The following is a 20,417-nucleotide window of genomic DNA, read 5'->3' as shown; positions in this document are numbered from 1 at the left end:
TCCCTCCCCCTCATCCCCACCCCAGGCTGCAGCTCCTGACCCCGCCCATTGCCCTGTTCTTCTGCAGGGAACCTGTATTCCTAACAGGGAGGGGCCCCTCAGAGCCGCCCGCCATGCACTCCTGAGACCAGACCCCGCCAGCCTGTGTGGCCCTAAGCAGGTCACCGAGTACACATACAGGCCTCCAGTGCGCCTGCTTTTGCATCCAGGACCATCCTCCTGCCAACACTCTTTTGAGCTGCTGTCCTGTGGGAAATCACAGGGCAAGGCAGGAGTCATAGACCCTGTCTCTTTCAGTCTAAGAGGGGTGGGTCAGGGGTGGCATTCAAGAGCCCACAGTAAGGAGCAAGGTGTCAAGGTGGTGGTGTGAGCCGAGGGTGCCATTCTTGGGGAGGACTTCCTGGAGGAGCAGCAGGTAGATGAGATGTGGCCAGAGGCCCCTTCCTCCCTGAGATCCAGGGAGGGAGGGAAGAGGGAATGGATGATCTCGGGAATTTCTGGAGACTCCCCCCCACTCCCCACCCCCCCGCCCCATAGCCCTGCCCCTCCCTGAGCTCCACCACATTCAGCAACTTGCACTTTGTTCTAATCCCTGTGTGGGCACGGCTGTGGCATTTGCCAGGTCAGGCGTCAGGCTGAGAGTCACCCAGCGGTCTGGTCTTGCCCTCTCAGCGCGGGATGGGGCGGAGTCAGGAGGGGTGTCTGGATGGAATTGAAATACCGGATCTGTGTTCCCACCACCTCCCTGGAGACGTGGGGATGCGGGTGCTGAGAGGGTGACTGACGGCGGGCCCTGGGCACAGTGCCAGGCTCAGGGCAGAGCAGGTGAGACCTCGCACCCTTGCGGAGCGGGGCCCCGCCCAGTTGTCAGGCAGCAAACAGCGCCGAGTTGCTACCAAACATGAACCCGACGGGCTGGTGTCTCGGGCAGGTGGCAGCAGATCTTGTTACAGGCCCTGGGCCTCCGGGGCCCAGCCTGACCCCGGTGTCTCCTTTCAGGCTCCCAGGTCAGCACCCCAGGGTGGGGGGAGGCGATCCAACCCCACCCCAGCCTGACCCAGTATCTCCTTTCAGGCTCGAAAGTCAGCGCCCACAGTCTCCTCCACGGGGAGCCTGGCCCTCCAGAGAAACCCACTCTCTGCACCCTCCCTGCCTCCCCCCAGCCCAGGCCCCTCTGTTCATTCTGGGGACACTTCCATTTGCTGTCGGCCCACCATGCAGCCTACTCATGATCTCGCATTCATTCTTGCAGAATCCTCACAATAGCCTGCGAGGTAGGACTGTGCTCTGTCCGCTGGTTTCCAGACAAGGAAACAGCGGCTCAGAGAAAATGGGCCACTTGCCTGTGGTCACAGCCCCCGGCAGGGGCAGGGCTCGATTCCAACCCAGCCAGGTCTTCCGGCTCTGAGCCCTGTGCATCCCCGTCTACACAGAGGAGCCGGCCCCAAGCTCCTGAACGAAGAGTGAAACCGACACGACACCCCATGCAGCCCTTCCCAGACACCTGCACAGTTGTTGAGATCAGGGGTTTTCAAACTCATTTTCCACCAGAGAGCCCTCTTTTCAGACAGAAATCTCCCGTGGAAACTGGACATAAAAAACGTGTGTAAACGCCACTGCGGCCCCGCCTCCACCCCGGGCGGCCCACTGGCCTTCCCCATCTGTCCTCTGTCGCTCCCCATGCACTGCACTCCCAGGGCTCAAACCTTCCATTTTTGGTGCTTAATTTTGGTGTCTGGCGGCCTGTCGTCTTGCCTTCCTGCCCTCCTCCCTGTGGGCCCTGTTCCATCATGCACAGCTCGGGGTCCAGATCCCAAGGCCATGTGGTCAGAGCAGCTTGGCCTGGATCCCTGCTGGACATGCTGAGCCCTGCTCTCTGGTCTCAGGCAGCCCTGCGTCAGCACTGCTCCTATCTGTCCAGATCCAAGGGCTCCGCTAAGGCTCCATCCTGTGCCTGGGTCCCCCGTCCTCCCCCATTCCTGTGGTCCCCTGGGGACAGCGCTGCCCTGGGTTGAAGTGCTCCCCTTCCTTCTGGCCCCCTGGACACCTGACTTCCATCCAGCGCCTCTGACAGGCTTTTCCGAGGGCTTCCTGGGCACCATCTTTCACTCTTGCCTAAGTGGTTGTGTTCCAAGCCCTCGGAGGACTTTATGAAATGAGGCATGTGCATCTTCCCCAGTGGGTCTCCATAGCAACAGAGGGCCTAACTCTGGGGAGTGCGGCGAGGAGGAAAATGTTCCAGCTAAAAATGTACATGGCCGTCAGTGGGCGGGCACCCGAGAAGGGGCTCCAGGCACACAGAAGGCAGCCCTTGGCCCCCGGTTGTCCGGGAAGTCAGTGTTCGGGCTTTGCCTCACAACTCTGAATGAGAGGCTGGCCCCTGCGCTGCTCCCCTGTGCCAGCTGTGAGGGCTGGGACACAGGTTGGTGGCGTGGTGCAGAGCAGTCTTTCTGAGACTGCAGGTTGAAAGGGGACCCTGGCCTCCCCCTGCTCACCACCCTGTTCCCCCACCTCCCACACCCTTCCCGGTATGGGTGGATATAGAGGGGACAGTGTGCCAGTTTCACTTCCTAGCTCTTTTGTGACAATTCCCGTCACTTCCTCTCTCTCTCTCTCTCTGGTGCTTGAAGCCAAACAGCAGGGCCAAGCTTCCCAGGCAGCCCTGACCCCTTCTCAGAGGCCCTCCTTTCACCCAGCATCTGTCCCTGATCCCCAGCCATCTGGGGCCCTCACCTGCCAGGCCAGGCAGGGACGGGCTTGGGTCCCGAAGACAGGCCCCTGGTAGCAGCCACAGGACCCGTCCATCCACCACAGGCTTGAGGACCTCACACGCCTCGGTCTCACATGTCCCTGGGGAGAAGGCAGCGCCACGGTGCGGCTTGGGGTCTCAGGGTAACAGACCCCTGGACTGAGAGCTCACATATGCCAGCGCTGTTCAAGTGCTTTGCCTACACTGTGGTGTCAACTTCACAGCAACCCCAGAAGTGGGCACCATGGTCTTTCCCATTTACTGAAGAGGGCGACCTGCTCAGGAGCCCTCAGCTGTTAAAGGGGAGACTCACAGCCAGGCCTGCTGACCCTAAAGGCCATCCCCTGGGACCAGGAGGGACAGAGCTGCCCTAGTGGGTGGCCTGGGAGGCCGGGCTGGGGCTGACACAGGGAGGGTCTGCATAGGTCAGGGGCCCTTGATAGTACCCAAGCCTGGAATGCAGGGCTCTCTATAGCTTGTGGCCGAGCCGCTTGCGCGCCTTACCCTGACAAGGCAGGATGCTTGCCCCTCTGCCAGCACAGCCTCATGTGCCACACCCTCTGCTTGCTCCCCAGGGTCTCATGCTGAGTCGGCTGGGCCATCAGAGCCTGGCCCAGAAGGTGCTGCGGGACGCCGTGGAGAGGCAGAGCACCTGCCACGAGGCGTGGCAAGGCCTGGGCGAGGTGCTGCAAGCCCAGGGCCAGAGCGAGGCCGCTGCCGACTGCTTTCTCACCGCCCTCGAACTGGAGGCCAGCAGCCCCGTGCTGCCCTTCTCCATCATCCCCAGAGAGCTCTGACACTGCCCACCACCCCGGGCACGGAGGGAGCAGCCTGTGGGGCGGCAGGCAGGCGCAGGCGAGGAGTAGGGAGCATGGTCAGGGGAGGTCCAGGGCCTCAGGGAAATACATCTCTAGGGAACACGTCTGCCGGCTGCAACCCTGGTTCTCCTCGCTTCCCCCACCTGACCCTGCTCTCCCTCCGGGACCAGTGAGGACTGAGAGCTGCTCCTCTGGAGCAAGGTGGACCAGATTTGCATCAGAAACAAATCCCATGTTCGTTGGGACTCGGACATCATGGTGTCTGTAAGCAAGGAAGCAGCTGGCAGGCCGCATCAACAGGGGGCCACTCCCCAGGGTACCTGTGTATCGTTTAGGTGTACAGTCAGGGTCTGAGGCTTGCGTGCCCCCTGCACCTGTCTGGAAGCCCCTGTACTGTACCTGCCTTCAACATCCCTAACCCTGGGTTTCCCAGCTTTGCACAAGCTTTAGTCTCAATCCTCAGCTCTCTGCTCCCAAACACCAAAGATGAGCCCCACCAAGTTGCCCTTTGGCTGGGCCGAGAGAGTTCAGGGTTCCTTCCTCAGCCCCTTGGAAGACCATCTGCTTGAACCTACGTGACTGAGAGGCATGGTGACTGGACCGGTTTCCTGAGAGAGCTAGTGGGGGAGCCTCCCGGCTGTACATCCCTGCCCCCCAGGCCTCTGTGCCTGAGGGAGCTTCCTGGCCCTGGTCTCACTCCGCACTCTCAGGTCACCTCCAGAGCAATCATGGCTATAGGGTTTGCTGGCAAGTGGGAAGAGGATGGGCCTGTGGGGCCTTTCCCAGGTTTAAGTTAGTGGCAGTGCCTGGCCTGGCCCTTTGTCTGATGAGGCTGTCGGGCCTCATTATGCTTGTCCCCTCTGTGGCCAAGCGCCTTTAAGGCCTCTGGTGTCTGGCCAGGGGCACTGGGTTCTGGCCCTAACTAACCTTCCACTTCTGCCCACCCCACCTCTCTGGAAGCATGCCTCAGCTGCCTCCTTAGGCCCTGGGCTGTAGCCCCAAAGATACACACATTGGCTGCTGGACTCAGCCCTTCCTGAATACCTTGCATCAGCACCTCATTCCTTCACGCCTTACCTTTCTGGGCAATGGGTACAATGTAGATGCCTCTAGGGGTTATGATGTGGAGACTGGCCTTAACACCTTTCACTAACCACAGCCCATTCTTGGATGACTCAAGTTCTGCCCTAGCCATTTGGTTTCCCCTGCCTGGGGCCAAACAAGGAGGGTGACTAGAGACCCCAGGAGGAGCCGGCCCCTCCTCTCCAGTCAGGCTGGCCTCTGTGTACGTGACACCCTTGTCTACAGGGGTCCTAGGGCGGGGGAGTTGCTGGAGGGTGGGGGGTCTTCCCTGCTGGCTTCCCTAGCCCTGCTGCACAATGCTCTTGGAATTCTCCCCAGGAAGTCAGCCTCCACAGGCCCATCAGGGAATCCCTTATCTGCACCTTGAGTTGTTTTTAAAGCTCCATCTGGTACGTTCCTCACTTGAAGGTGTGTGGAAGGGTTTGTCAGAGCTGGGTCTGTTCCTTGGAGGGGAGGAGCTGTTGGAGGACACCCCCCCCCCCAACCTCCCGGCCAGGGCTTAGCATTGCACACACCCCAGGTGCTATCAGGGCCAGCCTGTACCTCCTTGCCTTCCCGTGCCGGGCCAGGGGTCACTGTAAGGACACCAGATCCTTCTCCCACCTGGGTGAAGGATCTCTGTGTGTGTATGTATGTGTATAAATATATATTATATATATATATGATAGAGATCTATTTTTATTCTGAAATTCTGTTGGGAAAAAATTCAACAAGAAAAAGCAGATGCTCTTGGTTCACATTGGAATGCCCAGAGAGGTGGGTAGTGAGTCCGTGGTAATGGGAAAGGCAAAAGCAACACCTGCATTTTAACTTGAAGCATTTCTGATGGGAGGCCTCAGGGGGCCAGGCAAGTTGCTGACAGCTCAAAGGTCTTGAATAAAGAGACCCATGATGGGAAGGCTGGTTTGTGTGAAGCAGTGTGTTCATGTTCATTTATCCACCAGTTACCCCTGGCCTTGAGTGAGCCCTGGAGAGGAGACCAAGGCGGGGCCACACAGGTGGGGAGGCGGGGGGTAGAGGGAGGGGCCCACGGAGGAGGTTGTGATGGGGGCCTTGAGGAGGTGCAGTAGGTGGGAGAAGGCAGAGGGGTCCCGGCAGGGCTGGCTGGAATGGGCCTTGTTCTGGCCTGCCACCTGCCCCTCAGGTGGGCTGGGAGAAGCCAGGGCTGGACTTGCCACCTGAACAGGAGAGACTGCCCTGAGAGCACGGCCAGGAGCGCCTTTAGCACCTGAGGGAGAGCCCAGGGGAGGCAGGGGCGTGTGCTTAGGGTCCAGCCCACACCCAGGCCAGCCACCTGCTCTGAGAAGTCCAGACAGGTTCTCTTCTGTAATAGATGTTATGCCGCACGTGATACACTATGCCTGTTATAAAATGTGCATCAAAGGGTGCCGACAATTTACACAGAAGCCCTGCTTTCTTAGCGCGCCCCAAGGGATTATCTGGTAAGACACCCAAGGCTGCACCCATCCAGTTTGAAGACACTGCTCTAAGGCTTCCCCCTGGCTCTCGGGGCTGGCCTAGACAGACTGCCCACTCAGCACCCTGGCCTCCTCCACCCCGACCCTCAGCCCTGTGGCCGGGTCACGGTTTTGCTATTCTGGTGAGGAAGGGCCCTTCCAGGAGCTGCTGGGTGCCCAGCTTCGATTTCCCTCTGGTACTTTTTAGAAAACACCTTTAGGGGACTTCCCTGGTGGTCCAGTAGCTAAGGCTCCATGCTCCCAATACAGGGGCCCGGGGTTCGATCCCTGGTCAGGGAAGTAGATCCCACATGCTGCAACTAAGACCCAACACAGTCAAAGAAATAAATAAAAACAAATATTAAAAAAAAAACAAAAAACCCACACACCTTTAGTCTTTAGTGGTTTAACAATTAGTATTAAATTACTTGTCTCACAGCCTCACCCCCAGCTCAGGCCCCCTGGGTGAGAACTAAAGCCTGCTATAGGCCACAGAGGGGGCTTCCCTAGTGGGGCTCAGACAGTAAAGAATCTGCCGGCAATGTGGGAGACCCGGGTTCAATCCCTGGGTCGGGAAGATCCCCTGGAGAAGGGAATGGCTGTCCACTCCATTATTCTTGCACAGAGAATTCTATGGACAGAGGAGCCTAATGGGCTACAGTCCATGGCATCACAAAGAATTGGACACGACTGAGCAGCTAACACTTTCCCTTTTCATCTAGGCCACAGATGGTGTCACTTGCCTGCTTGGCAGAAAGGTCTAGAAAAGCTAGTCCTACCAGGAAGAGAATGGTAGGAATCTGGAGAGGGGTGGGGAGAGGAGGGTTTCCCAGCCCTGAGGAAGGCTTTTCTGGTCAAATGTTGGAAAGTCAGGCAGTGGTGGAAAGCCAGGCATTCCCTGACCTCCAGTTACAGGTCCACAGACCCCTCATTCACACTTGAGCCATCACTGGAGAGGGAGAAGCCAGCCTTGTGTCCAACCCATCACACCAGAACAAGGGCTGGCATTCCGGGACAAGACTCAAGGTCTCACCGTCACCGGCATGAACCTCCAGCCCACAGCCGTGTAGTGTTAACAGTGTTTATCTGCAGGCACAAGTATGAATGGAATTTCAGCCACCACCACCCAGACTTCTTTCTGGTACCAAAGTGCTCATTGTTATAGACACACCCCCTACACTACTAGAGTTCTCAGATGTTGTCACTGTGCAAATATTTCATGGCCTTGCTTAGGAAGCATCCAGTTAAACAAATCTCCCCCAGCCCATGCTGCCAGCTTTTGATGATAACCCACAGTCAGAGAGCCTCAAGCATCAGTGACGTGGGTCAGACCAACCCACATGGTGCCAACTTGGGTTCTGGAAGTTAGGGAGGTCCTACTGGGAAAGTATCCCATGCCAGAAATTCCTTGGAGTTTTCATCAAGCTTTCAATTGCAAAAAAAGCAGAGGCCCACTGCAAAAGAAAAGAGACAAGGGGGGTTCCCTGGAGCCCTAAGGCAGGGACTGCAGGGCACAGATCTGGGGCCAAAGCAGCTACACATCTGTTTTTGGTGATGGAGTCAGTACCCAGAGTGAGCTCGAAGGCCCAGCTGTACCCCTGACCGCCCCATGCCCTTGAGAAGTCACCAACCCTCTTTGCCTATCGCCTCATCTGTAAAGAATAATCCTGGCATGGTGTCTGCCTTGTGGACTGTCCTGATGATTAAGTGAGAAAAACACAGAAAGAGCCTGAAACAGTGCCATGATAACCACTGGATACCATATGATGACTTTCCCTGCCCCCGCCTGCTCCCTCCTCCTCTCCCTGCTGGCTGCCTTTGCTCACTCAGAGATGCTCCCAAAGGACTGCATTCAATCCACACACCCTGACTGCAGCCCCTCTCTGCACAGCGTAGGTAGCTCAGATTTTTGGATGCAAGGATCCCGTTGGTCCTACTCATTTTTCCATGGGTCTCTAATGACAACCAGCTGTGACCAGAGGACATGGGCCTCAGGACACAAAACCTGGCTGCTTGAGCAGCTGGAGCTCTGGGTGAGCAGGAATGGATCCCGTCTGAGACCCTGCATCAGCCCATCACTCCCTCAAGCCCTCCTGGGCCCTGGGTGAGATGGAGGTCCCGCTGGAGGAGACAGATGACAGAATTGGCACCCACCCTTGCCCTTCCCTATCATTGTCACTTTATGGTACACTGTGAGGCTCCTGTCCTGGCTCTTGATGACAATGACAATCTTAATTCTCCTTGCTCTATACTGGTATAAGGCACTTTACTTATCCGTGAACTCTCTCTGACACTGCTTCTCTGGTAGTCAACAACCTAGGGAAGTGGGTTTTGTTGCATGAAAGGTGATGCGATTATGGTGCCTCCGCTCACAGCTTGGAACACAGCCAAAGTGAGAGAAAGGTCCCTGCCTATAGAGCTCCCAGCTCACTGGACGGGAGAGAGGCAGGCAGCGCCTGTCACCGAAGCAGCAGAATGACCCCTCTGGGGTCCATGGAAACATGTATCACCAGGAATCCTCTGCTGAAGTGTCACAGGGGCAGATACACGGGCCCAGAACCCCACCCCCACCCACCCCATTTCACCGGCAGCTTCAGCCCATGCCCAAGACCCACACTTCCAGCGGAGGAGAATAGCTCATGCTGCCTGCCGCCCTCGCCCTCGCTGTTTTCTGCAGCCAGAGAGGAGGTTTCTGAAACAGAGATCACTCAAGAAGCTGGAAAGGCACCCAAAAAGCAAGAGGGTTCTCAAGATGCCAGGCAACCCAGAAACAAGAAAAGGCGACCACAGGAGCTGTGCACCAGGTCATGTGACCCCCCTGGCCTGCCCACCAGCTGATTGGTCCAAAGTTCCTCCTCTGTGCACCAGCCCACCGCCCAAGAAGTGGCAGGGGCCCCCGGCGGAGAGGCCCCCAGACTGCTGGTGACCCTCCCGCCTCCCTTACACTCTCACTGACTGTCTTCCCCTCTTAACTGTCTCTTTGGAATTTGGCAAGAAGTCAGCCATTGTGGGCCTCTTTTAAAAACGTATTTTTATTTTTTTTCCGAACCCTTTGAGAATACGTTGCATAAATCATGCCTTTACCCCTTAATAATTCAGAGTGTTTTTGTTAAGAACAAAGGCTCTTGTCTTACATAACCGCAGCACAGGTAACAAATGAAGGGATTTACCCTGACACAGTATTTTCTCTCCTCTCCCATTCATATGCCAGTTGGTCACCACTGTTCTTTGTAGCACTGTCTTCCCCCAACCCAAGATCCCGTACTCCACTTAGCTGTCACATCTCTTTAGTTTCCTTTCATCTGGAACAGTTCCTCTCCCTCTCTTTGCCCTTCATGACATTGACAGTACTGAAGGCTGCAGAGGGTCTGGCCTCTGAGCTGTCAATGTGGTCAGAGAAAAGCAGTTTGGGGACTTCCCTGGCAGTCCAGTGGTTAAGATTCTGTGCTTCCATTACAGGGGCATGGGTTTGATCCCTAGTTAAGGAACTAAAATCCCACATGCTGCATGGTGTGGCAAAATAAAAATAATAAATTGTATTTTTTTAAAATTATACAAAAACAAAATAAAATTAGTTTTAAAAAAACGCAGTTCGTGGTTGGGGCAGAGGTTGAAAAGCAGTAGAAGCTGCAGGTCAGAAAGAAAGTTGGAGGCTTCACAGGTGGCACTGGTGGTAAAGAACCTGCCTGCCAATGCAGGAGATGAAAGAGACACGGATTCGATCCCTGGGTCGGAAGATCCCCTGGAGGAGAGCATGGCAACCCACTCCAGTATTCTGGCTTGGAGGATCCTAGTAGGCTAAAATCCATGGGTCACAGAAAGTCGGACACAACTGAAGTGACTTAGCACACACACACACATGAGCTGGTTGGAAGAGTCAGGAAGATAAAAAAATGCAGAGCAGGTGAATCTCTGTAAAGACAGCTCCAAACAGAAACGGATGCCCATTTTTCAAGGGGGCAGAAAATGATGGAAACCCAAGAGCTTCATTGATTCTGTCCCAGACAACCTTTCCAGCTCCTGCAGCCTGACGTCAAGATTCCCATCTGAATCCCTTCCCTGGTCCTTGCAATAACCCCTCATGACTTGAGGGACCTTGGGTGTCTCTTCCTGGTGGCTCTGCCCATTCCCAGAGAGGCATACTCTCCTCTCTGTGTGCACCTGGAGACCAGCCTTTGGGGGGCATGTGCCAGGGTACCCACCTCTAGGCAGAGGAGCTCTGACCAGAGGCAAAGGGGGACAGGTGGGTGTGGCAAAAGCCCATCTCGCAGGAAGCCAGTGCAAGAAGGTAAGGTGACTTGCCCAATACCCCCATGCTCCAGGGCAATCGTCGACATGCAGGCAGCCTGCATGCGAGAACCTCGTCTACTGCATTCTTCCTGGGACACCTGCCAACCAGAAGAGGGGCACATGTATGCTGAAACGGGGACCAGAGCAGGCGTGGGGACACCACAGCAAAGACCAGCTGGCCTAAGGGGTCAGCTCTGAGACCTGAGATGGATCCCTTCACTGTGTACAGGTCACAGCATAGGTGTATTCCCCAGCTCCCTGTCCCCAGGTCCCAGCAGCCCTCCTGAGTATACCATGGCTGTTCAAGGGCCTACAGTTGTTCTTAATTCATTATAGTCTTTTAATAAAACTGTATGTATACGTAATCTCATTTTATAAATTATTTTAGAGGGACTTCGCTGGTGGCCAGTGGTTAAGAATCCACCTGCCAATGCAGGTGACTGGGGTTCAATGCCTGGTTGGGGAATTAGGATCCCACATGCCGTGGGGCAACTAAGCCCACATGTCGCAACTTTTGAGCCCTTGCAACACAACTACTGAAGCCTACACGCCTAGAGCCCATGCTCCACAAAAAGATGCCATCACAATAAGAAGCCCACACACCATGACTAGAAAGTAGATCCCATTCACTGCAACTAGAGAAAGTCCATGCGCTGCAATGAAAAGCTCATGTGCCATGATGAAGACCCAGCACTGCCAAATATATATATATATATATATATATATATATACATCTTCACCATTAGGATCTTCATCTACACTATAGATACATGCATCATTAAACACAACTTTCCAGAAGCTTCATTTTCATTTCCATATAAAATAAGGCATATTTAAATTTTTGGAATAATGTGGCCCCTGGAGCCACATATTAGAAGCCATTATTTACTTCTAATATAAGTAAAATATTAGGAGCATTGTCCACCCACCCAACCCCATTCCCCATAATATAACTTTTAAAAAGGTGACTTTTTTTTTTTACTTTTTAAAAATTTTTGGCCCATCCTCACAGCTTGTGGGATCTTAGCTCCCCAACCAGGGACTGAACCTGGGCCCATGGCAGTGAAAGTTCCAAGTCCTAATCACTGGACTGCCAGGGAACGTCCAACATGACTGCTTTTTAAGTGATCCTATGGAGCTTGTTTATAACATCTAACACCTGTAGTCTTAAGGTCAACCTTCCAGGAGTGATTTCTGAAATCAGTAATAAATTTTTTTACCTTCTCTTTCAAAAAACTTAATTCATTCCAGATGACTTTTGTCAGCATCAAACACCAGAAATGGCTCAGGTTACTTAGGCTAACGGTCCTTCCCCAGACAATTCTTTGTACTTCAAAATAAAAGGAACTTCCATAATATAAAAGACGTTATGAAATAGGGAAGACGCCTAACAGCCAAAACAATCTTGAGAAAGAGGGACAAAACTGGAGGTATCATACTCCCTGACTTCGGACTATGCTACAGAGTTTCAATAATCAAGACAGTATGCTAGCACAAAAATCAGACACACAGATCAGTGGAACAAAAAGAGAGCCCAGGGCCTTCCCTAGTGGTCCAGTGGCTAAAACTCCCAATGCAGAGGGCTAGGGTCCAATCCCCAGTCAGGGAGTTAGACTCCACATGCCACAGCTAAGAGTTCACATGCCATGCAACTGAGATCTGACACAACCAAATAAATAAATAAAAATCAATATTTTAAAAAATAGCCCAGAAATAAATCCACAAACTAATAGGCAATTAATGACAAAGAAGAATATACAATGAGGAAAAGACCATCTCTTCAGTAAGTGGTGCTGGGAAAACTAGACAGCTACATGTAAAATAATGAAATTAGAACATTTTTCCCATATTATTTACAAAAATGAATTCAAAAATGAATTAAAGACCTAAATTTAATACCAGAAACCATAAAACTCCCAGAAGAAAATGTAGGTAGAACACTCTTTGACATAAACTGTACCAATATATTTTGGGTCTGTCTCCTAAGACAAAGAAATAAAAGCATTCACCTGAAACTACTACAACATTGTTAATCAACTATACCCCAATACAAAATGCTTTTGGTGTTAAAAAAGTTAAAATTAAAAAAAATTAAAAACAGGACCTTAATTAAAAGCTTTCGTACAGCAAAGGAAACCATTGACAAAATGAAAAGATAACCTACTGAATGAGAGAAAATATTTGCAAATGACATGACCAATAAGGGGTTGGTCATATCAATAATACAAAATATATAAACAGCTCATATAACTCAACATAAAAAAAAATTGATTAAAAAATGGGCAGAAAACCTGAATAGACATTTCTCCAAAGGAGATACACAGATGGCCAATATGCACATGAAAAGGTTCTCAATATCGTTAATCAGAGAACTGCAAATTAAAACCACAATGAGATATCACCTCACACCTCTTAGAATGACTACTATCAAGAAGAACACAAATAACAAATGTTGGCAGGGATGTGGACAAAATAGAACCCTCCTACTCTGCTGGTGGTAATGTTAATTGGTAGAGCCACTGTGGAAAACAGTATGGAGACTTCTCAAAAAGCTAAAATTAGAACTACCACATGACCCAGCAATTCTCCTCTGCATATATATCCAAACTGAAAAATATAAAAACATTAATTCAAAAAGATACATGCACTCCAACATTCATAATTACAATTGCTAAGATGTGGGACTTCCCTGGTGGTCCAGTGGCTAAGATTCTGAGCTCCCATTGCAGAGGGCCCAGGTTCAGTCCCTGGTCAGGGAACTAGATCCCACATGCTGCAACCAAATAAATAAAATAAATAAATAGATTAAAAACAACAACAACAACAATTGCTATGATATGGAAGCAACCTAAATGTCCATCAACAAAAGAAGATGTGATACATATACACAATAGAATACTATTCGGCCATAAAAAAAAGAGTGAAAATTTGCCATTTACAACAACATGGATGGACCTGGAAGGTATTATGCTCGGTGAAATATGTCAAACAGAGAAAAACAAATACTATATGATATCACTTATATGTGGAATCCAAAAACTAACACAAACTCGTGACTATAGCAAAAAAGAAACAGACTTACAGATATGGAGAGGAAACTAGTGGGTACCAGTGAGGAGAGGGAAGGGGTAGAGGATCAAGAGGCACAAACAAATGATGTATAAAATAAATAAGCTATAAGGATATATAATATGACACAGGAACTATAGCCAATATTTCATAATAATTATAAATAGAGCATAACCTTTAAAAATGGTAAGTCATTATGCTATACACCGGAAACATCATATTGTATCAACTGTACCTCAATAAAGTACAGTATTCAGTAAGCATCTGTGTGCTAACACTATAGTGAAGTGAAGTCACTCAGTCATGTCCGAATCTTTGCGACCCCATGGACTGTAGCCTACCAGGCTCCTCCATCCATGGGATTTTCCAGGCAAGAGTACTGGAGTGGGTTGCCATTTAGGCATTGGGAAATTCACCCATTCCTCAGTAGATCCCAACTCTTATGATCCCAGATGATCCCACAATCCAACACTGGCCTCAGGAAAGGATACGCAGATGACACCACCCTTATGGCAGAAAGCAAAGAGGAACTAATGAGCCTCTTGATGAAGGGCAAAGAGGAGAGTGAAAAACCTGGCCTAAATCTCAACATTCAAAAAACCAAGATCATGGCATCCGGTCCCATCACTCCATGGCAAATACATGGAAAAACAATAGTGACAGACTTTATTTTCTTGGGCTCCAAAATCACTGCAGATCGTGATTGCAGCCACAAAATTAAAAAACGCTTGCTCCTTGGAAGAAGAGTTATGACAAACCTAGTCAGTGTATTAAAAAGCAGAGACATTACTTTGCCAACAAAGGTCTGTATAGTCAAAGCTATGGTTTTTCCAGTAGTTGTGTATGGATGTGAGAGCTGGACCATAAAGAAGGCTGGGCGCCGAAGAATTGATGCTTTTGAACTATGGTGTTGGAGACGCTTGGGGAGTCCCTTGGACTGCAAAGAAATCAAACTAGTCAATCCTAAAAGAAATCAATCCTGAATAGTCTTTGGAAGGACTGATGCTGAAGCTCTAGTACTTTGGCCATCTGATGCAAAGAGCCGACTCATTAGAAAAGACCCTGATGCTGGGAAAGACTAAAGGCAGGAGAAGGGGATGACAGAGGATGAGATGGTTGGATGGCATCACTGACTCAATGGACATGAGCTTGAGCAAGCTCTGGGAGATGGTAATGGACAGGGAAGCCTGGCGTGCTGCAGTCCATGGGGTCGCAAAGAGTCGGACACCACTGAGTGAACACCACCACCACCACCACCGCCTTGACTTTAGCTCAGTGAGACTGATTTGGGGACCCCTGGCTTTCTGAACAGTAAGAGAATCAATCTGTGTTGATTTAAGCGCCAACATCTATGGCAATCATAACAGCAACCACTGGAAACTAACACACATAATTTCGTTAGCAAGCTCCCTGGGCGTGGGGGTACTCTGCAGTCCAGCCTCCATGCCCGGCCCAGGAGGGGCTGGTGATCAGAAGCCTGAACAGCTGTGACCGTGCCAGGCATCTTTCCAAGCATCCCTGCCCCCTCCCAGGCTGCTCAGTTAAGTGGGAGGCACAGGTCCCTGCCTCCTCGCCTCCCACCAAGCCCACTCTGGTGACCAGCGATGTATTGTCACTGGGCCTGAGCCCAGCTTCCTGCCTACAGTTCTCAGGGACTAAGCTACACTCTGACCCAAAGCAGCCACATTGCCATCTCCCTCCCCTGCTGGATGGGCCTCTCTGAGCCCCTATCTCTCCTCAGAAGGGTGACATCCTATTCTGAGCTCTGATACTGCCAAGGGTGTCATCATGAAGGCAACACGAAGACCTGCTAAGAGACATCCTTCCCGTGTCCACCCAATGGGCCTCCCCTTCCTCTGGCTCCTCCTCCTTCTGTCCCGGACCCCCGCTGCTTACTTGCCACCCTCAACATCCAGGCCTCTGTCAGCCATGGCTCCTCCTACCAGCCACAGTCGCTTCTTCACCAGGGAAATGGCAGACGAGCCAGACCTGGATCTGGGTCTCTAGCATTGGCCCGCACAAGCCCACCCAGCCCCTGCGGTCATCAGTGCTGAGCTCAAACCCCTCTGTTTGGGCCCAGCGGGTTCTGCAAGCTTGCAGCCCTGCCCTTGGGCCAAAACCAAAGACCTGTACGGAGCCCAGCCTAGAATCGGCTGGCAGGGGTGACTGGGTTCAGGCCCTGCTCACCTCCTATGCAGAACAGCCTCCGCTAGAATGCTCCAGGAGCCTGCTTCACTCAGTCCGGTCCAGCACCGTCCTCTTCCCTCGGGACTCAGCCAGACACCAGCACGGACCAATCTCTTCTTCTGAGCCGAACTGTGACTTCTTAGGGCAACAGCGGCCCTGTCTTAAACCTTTACGGGTTGGAGGACTACCTGTGGCCCCACCTAGAGTTCCTGGTGATTGGTGTTTTCACACTGTCCCAGCAGATATCCTTAATCTTGGCCAATCATCGCAATCACCTGGGGTGTGGAGATGGGAAGGGGGAACAAAAACTACTGGGTCTGAATCCTATCAATGGGTTTTGATGTCTGGCAGTTGCCAGGCTGTGAGAGTTTTAGTCTCCCCAGGGGGTTCTAAAATGCAGCTTAGAACAGCTGATTTGGAACTTGTGGAATGTGTTTTCAAGATAACAGGGCTTCCAAAGTGACTCCAGGCTTGGGGGGTGGAGGCCAGGCAGCTCGTGCTGTTTTGAGGCGGGTGGCACGGAGCATGTGAGCGGTAGTGCTGGAGCCAGGGCCGGTCACCCGAGCAACCTGTGGCCCTTGCTCTCTGGGTCTGGAAGGTGTCCTCTGTGGGCCTCAAACGCAGTGGGGATGAGGAGGGGGGAAAGAGGAGAAGAGGAGGGAGGAGACAAGCTGTCCCCATCAGTGTGGTGACTTTTGACATGCTCTGACTCAATGCAGAGGGAATTTCACAGGGCAACAGCAGATGATATTTGCAGCCGAGACGAGCCATTCCCTTTGGTTGAAGCCAAATTCTGAGGGCAACTGGGGCATGTGAGTGGGAGGAGAGAGGACCAAGGGATGCCCAGGGAAGCCAGGGCAGGGACCTCGAGAAGCAAGCGTCACAGTGGTCCATGCAGGAGGGCAGAGAGACCCTGGAGAGAAGGCCCCTTGGGGATGTGGGATAAACATCACATTCCCTTCCATTTCTGGGCTTTTCTAACTCAGTTTGGACCTGTCACTGAATGCGCACAATGGCTGTAGCTGCTAGGTGTTAATATCCTGTCTTGGAGCTCAAGCTCAAAGTCAACCCAGGTCTGTTCAGTCTCTCCATGTTGGAAGAGACAGGAGGAGGCCCTGCTTTTCAAACGCCGTCCCGGGTTTAGGCTTGTGGCAGGAAAAAGCCACCCAGAATCCCTCCGGTCTATTTGGGAAAGCCTCCCGCTACCTGTATGAAGTACTATTTAAGACGCCGGAAGATGTCAAAGAGGGAAGCGAACACTGCTCTCCTCACTGCTGGTGCCAGCCAGCCCTGCTGCTAGTACCTAGGGCAGAGCTTCTGTCATTTCCCCTGAGTCACAGAGGAGGCAGAGGGCTGTGTTACGGACAGCGGGTAAGGCTGGTAGGGAGGACAGTGCCCCCGGCTCCAGAAAGACAACGGAAGCCACAGGGGCCAAGGGCAATGTTAGTGCACAGACTCAACTCAAGGGTGTCTGGGTGGCCCTGCAGAATGTTCTCTCGCCGTTCCACCTCCAGCCGACGTTCCGGCAGGCCTCCCAAACCCCCTTCTTGCAGACCAGGCAACCGACATCCCCCGCTTCTCATGCTGAAAGGGTCTTCATTCTCTTCTAGAACGTGGGGGAGCTGCCCTCTACCCCAACTACACATATGACACAGCTGGGCCCCTGCGGCTGTGTCTGTCTGCCCCAGAGGCCGAGGCCCTCCTGGCCAGATCTGGAGGGGCCAGGGTGGACCCCTGACCCAAGCTGGCCAACTAGATTCTCTCTCCTGGGAACCTGGCAGTGGAATCGGGAGGGGCTGGTGACTTTCTTTAGGGCGTGACACGAACAGAAAGCTGTGTGAGACCCAACGCAGCTGGCCTGAGGGAGAAACAGCGGGAGGCTGAGGGAGAGGAACCACTCCTGCTCATACCCCTGGTTCACACGGCTGCCTGGAGATACCCCCACAGACGTGCAGCCCAATCTCCCTCCTGCCCCTGCCAGCGTGAGGGCTCCCCTCACCTCCCACCCACAAGCCCCAAAACAGATGTGGTCACCTCTCACCTCGCTCCTTCTAGGGCCCTGCCCCCACTGCCCTGAGCGCCAGGCACAACCTGGCCCACTGCTCCTGGAGAAAACACCCTCCGCCAGGACCGCCAGTGTCACCTTCTGATCCTGCAGGGGCCTCTGACCCACTTGGAGAATAAAATTGGGAACTCTCTGCCCTGTGGCCATCTGCTGAGCAAAGTGGGACAGGAGCAGCCACCCGAGGCGGCCGCCTCACCCTCCAAGGGGCCATTTTCTGCTCTGAAGGAACTCAGGGCAGGGAGTTTCTTCCATAAAAGCAAAACGTGGATAAGCCCAGATGGGAGATGCAGGCCTCTCCTTCCTTGTCCCCAGCGCCTACTTTACAATGGTATTTATAAGACTAGAGAAATGGGGTTTTCTCCATATAATAAAATATAAGGGTTTATATTAGGTTTTCTTTTTCTTTCTTTTAGTTAAAAAGAGTCCTTCCTATTACTGATGAATGACTCTGTAGTCTCCCCATCCTTCCTTTCTCCTGATGTCATTTCCCGAGCCCATGCCCTGGCTGGAGTCCCTGAGCAGGACTGACTGCTGGGCCTGTGGTCTGGGCCTCACCCAACCCCCTCCTGCTCCGCCTGCACCCTCCACTCTAGCTGGGCCTGTCTCCCTCTGTTCCCCTCCAGCAAATGTCTCTTCCTGCTTTTCACTCAAAAAGGGTTCCTTGCCCAGACCTTCTTCACTCTCCCCTCTGTCCATCTCAGCCTCCTGGTTCCAGGGGTGCCAGCCAAGCTGCTGGCCGCATGCCGCCATCCCTCCCCACTTGGGCAGTGCTGCCCTGTCTCTGCTCTGAGCGCCTGTGGCCTTCGATGTCAGGATCACTCCTCCATGCACTGGGTGCAGTGATCTCGCAGTTTCCTGAGCCTAGGCTGTGTCTTCCCAGTGTGACTGCCGTCCACATGTCAGCCACCCCTGAGTCGTACACACAAGGTAACCAGGAAGAGGTTCTCGGCATGGTTCTCAAAGCCTTCCTTGCGCCGGGAACTATTCCAAACTACGTTTCTGGCCTTGTCTCCCCTTTAACCCACCCTAAATTCAGTCACATGCTTCATTCATCTTTGTCTTAACCCCCACTCCCCACCCACAGCACAGCTCCTGGCCCGGAGCATATTGTCAAAATATTTTTGTTAACTTGAAACCACAAGTGCTCATCAGGCTGAATCAATATTGTTCTTTTCAGGGAGAAGAGATAGAGAAAAAACTATTGGGTTCCCGTCAAGTTCAGGATGGCCTTTGTTGAAGCCTCCAGGAGTCCATGAGGAATGACAACCTCAGGGCAGTGGACACTCAGCTAGAGAGTCCAAGGCCACACAGAGCCCATCTGACACCTCAAGGCCCATCCAGGTGCTGAGCGCAGTCCAGGGACACAGCCTCTGGGGACACAGCCTCTGACAGCACACAGAGAAGGCATATAATTTACTGTTCAAACCGGGAGACTTCTGAGCGAGAACTGGACATTTTGCTGGAACTATTCCAGGTAAGTGGGCTGGGAAGTCAGGCCAGGCAATCGAATGTGGTCTGTGGTCAAACTCTCCTAAAGAGGAGACAAAATAGAACTTACTAAAACTCGAGAGTTGCTTAGGGCCAAGGTGCGGTTTATTTATTTTAAAAGCCAATTGTGTTATTGAAGAAAAGACTGTGTTCTCGGCCCATTTTGGCTATGGTACGGGGCTGCTTGGGGAATTGCACTGAAGCGGTATATGCTCCTGGGCCCGGAGTTTTCTGAAAACACAACAGAGAACAGGAAGTGATGATATGGTGACACCAGAACCCAGAGCCTCCTGAGCGTGGCTGTGGACTCAGGCGTGGCTGGCAAACCCCCACCGAGGGAGACAAGGGCTGCACTGGTCTGGGCTGAGGCCTGTGCATCTGAGGACTGGAGCCTGTCCTCGGGACTGAGGCCCGCTCCTATCCCCGGCCTCCCCAAGGCGGCAGAGGTGCTGCGAGAAGGGCTGACAAGCACGCAACAGCCCAGGGGAGGTGGGCTTACACTTCCCCCACACCTCAGGGCACGCTTTCTTTGGAGCACCCTGTCCCTGCGAATGCCAGTGCCTCCAGTGACTTCGCTCTAGTGGTCATGGGTTGGAGAGGATGGATTCTGAACCGGAACAGTTGACCTCAGAAGCCCAAACTCCTGCGTCTCCATCATCTTCCCCAGTATAAACAGAGTGAGATTCTGCACTACCAAGGCCCATGGACCTCAGGCTCGAGGGATGGATGGGTTCTAATTTTCAAAAGCCCTGTTTTCATTTTGATGAAATGCTTGAAAAATCAGTTCAGTTCAGTCATGTCTGACTCTTTGCTGCAGCACACCAGGCTTTCCTGTCCATCACCAACTCCCGGAATTTGCTCAAATTCATGTCCATTAAGTCGGTGATGCCATCCAACCATCTCATCCTCTGTCATCCCCTTCTCCTCCTGCCTTCAGTCTTTCCCAGCATCTGGGTCTTTTCCAATAAGTCAGTTCTTCGTATCATTTGGCCAAAGTAGTGGAATTTCAACTTCAGCATCAGTCCTTCCAGTGAATATTCAGGACTGATTTCCTTTAGGATGGACTGGTTGGATCTCCTTGCTGTCCAAGGGACTCACGAGAGTCTTCTCCAACACCACAGTTCAAAAGCATCAACTCTTCAGCACTCAGCTCTCTTTACAGTCCAACTCTCACACCCATACATGACTCTTGAAAAATTATTCAACCAATT

The 20,417-nt window shown here is 52.4% G+C and overlaps 2 protein-coding genes across 2 annotated transcripts in view; one reads left to right on the top strand and one right to left on the bottom strand.

The window, feature by feature from the left end:
- TTC7A (tetratricopeptide repeat domain 7A) overlaps positions 1 to 5,564 on the top strand; it is a 119,032-nt gene extending 113,468 nt beyond the window's left edge. The window contains exon 20 of the mRNA XM_065929323.1: positions 3,325 to 5,564. Coding sequence (XP_065785395.1) covers positions 3,325 to 3,546 — 222 coding nt within the window. The 3' untranslated portion in view covers positions 3,547 to 5,564. The remainder of the gene's footprint in view (positions 1 to 3,324) is intronic.
- Positions 5,565 to 19,315: 13,751 nt separating this feature from the next.
- The window catches only part of STPG4 (sperm-tail PG-rich repeat containing 4), a 34,202-nt gene continuing 33,100 nt past the window's right edge, over positions 19,316 to 20,417 (bottom strand). The window contains 2 exon segments of the mRNA XM_065928829.1: positions 19,316 to 19,335; positions 19,338 to 19,437. Of these exon segments, the coding sequence (XP_065784901.1) occupies positions 19,316 to 19,335; positions 19,338 to 19,437 (120 nt within the window).

Source organism: Muntiacus reevesi, chromosome 3 (assembly GCF_963930625.1).
Source record: "Muntiacus reevesi chromosome 3, mMunRee1.1, whole genome shotgun sequence".
In the NCBI taxonomy this organism is placed as follows: domain Eukaryota; kingdom Metazoa; phylum Chordata; class Mammalia; order Artiodactyla; family Cervidae; genus Muntiacus; species Muntiacus reevesi.
Note: the sequence above shows the minus strand (reverse complement) of the source record. Positions and strands in the feature narration are given on the sequence as shown.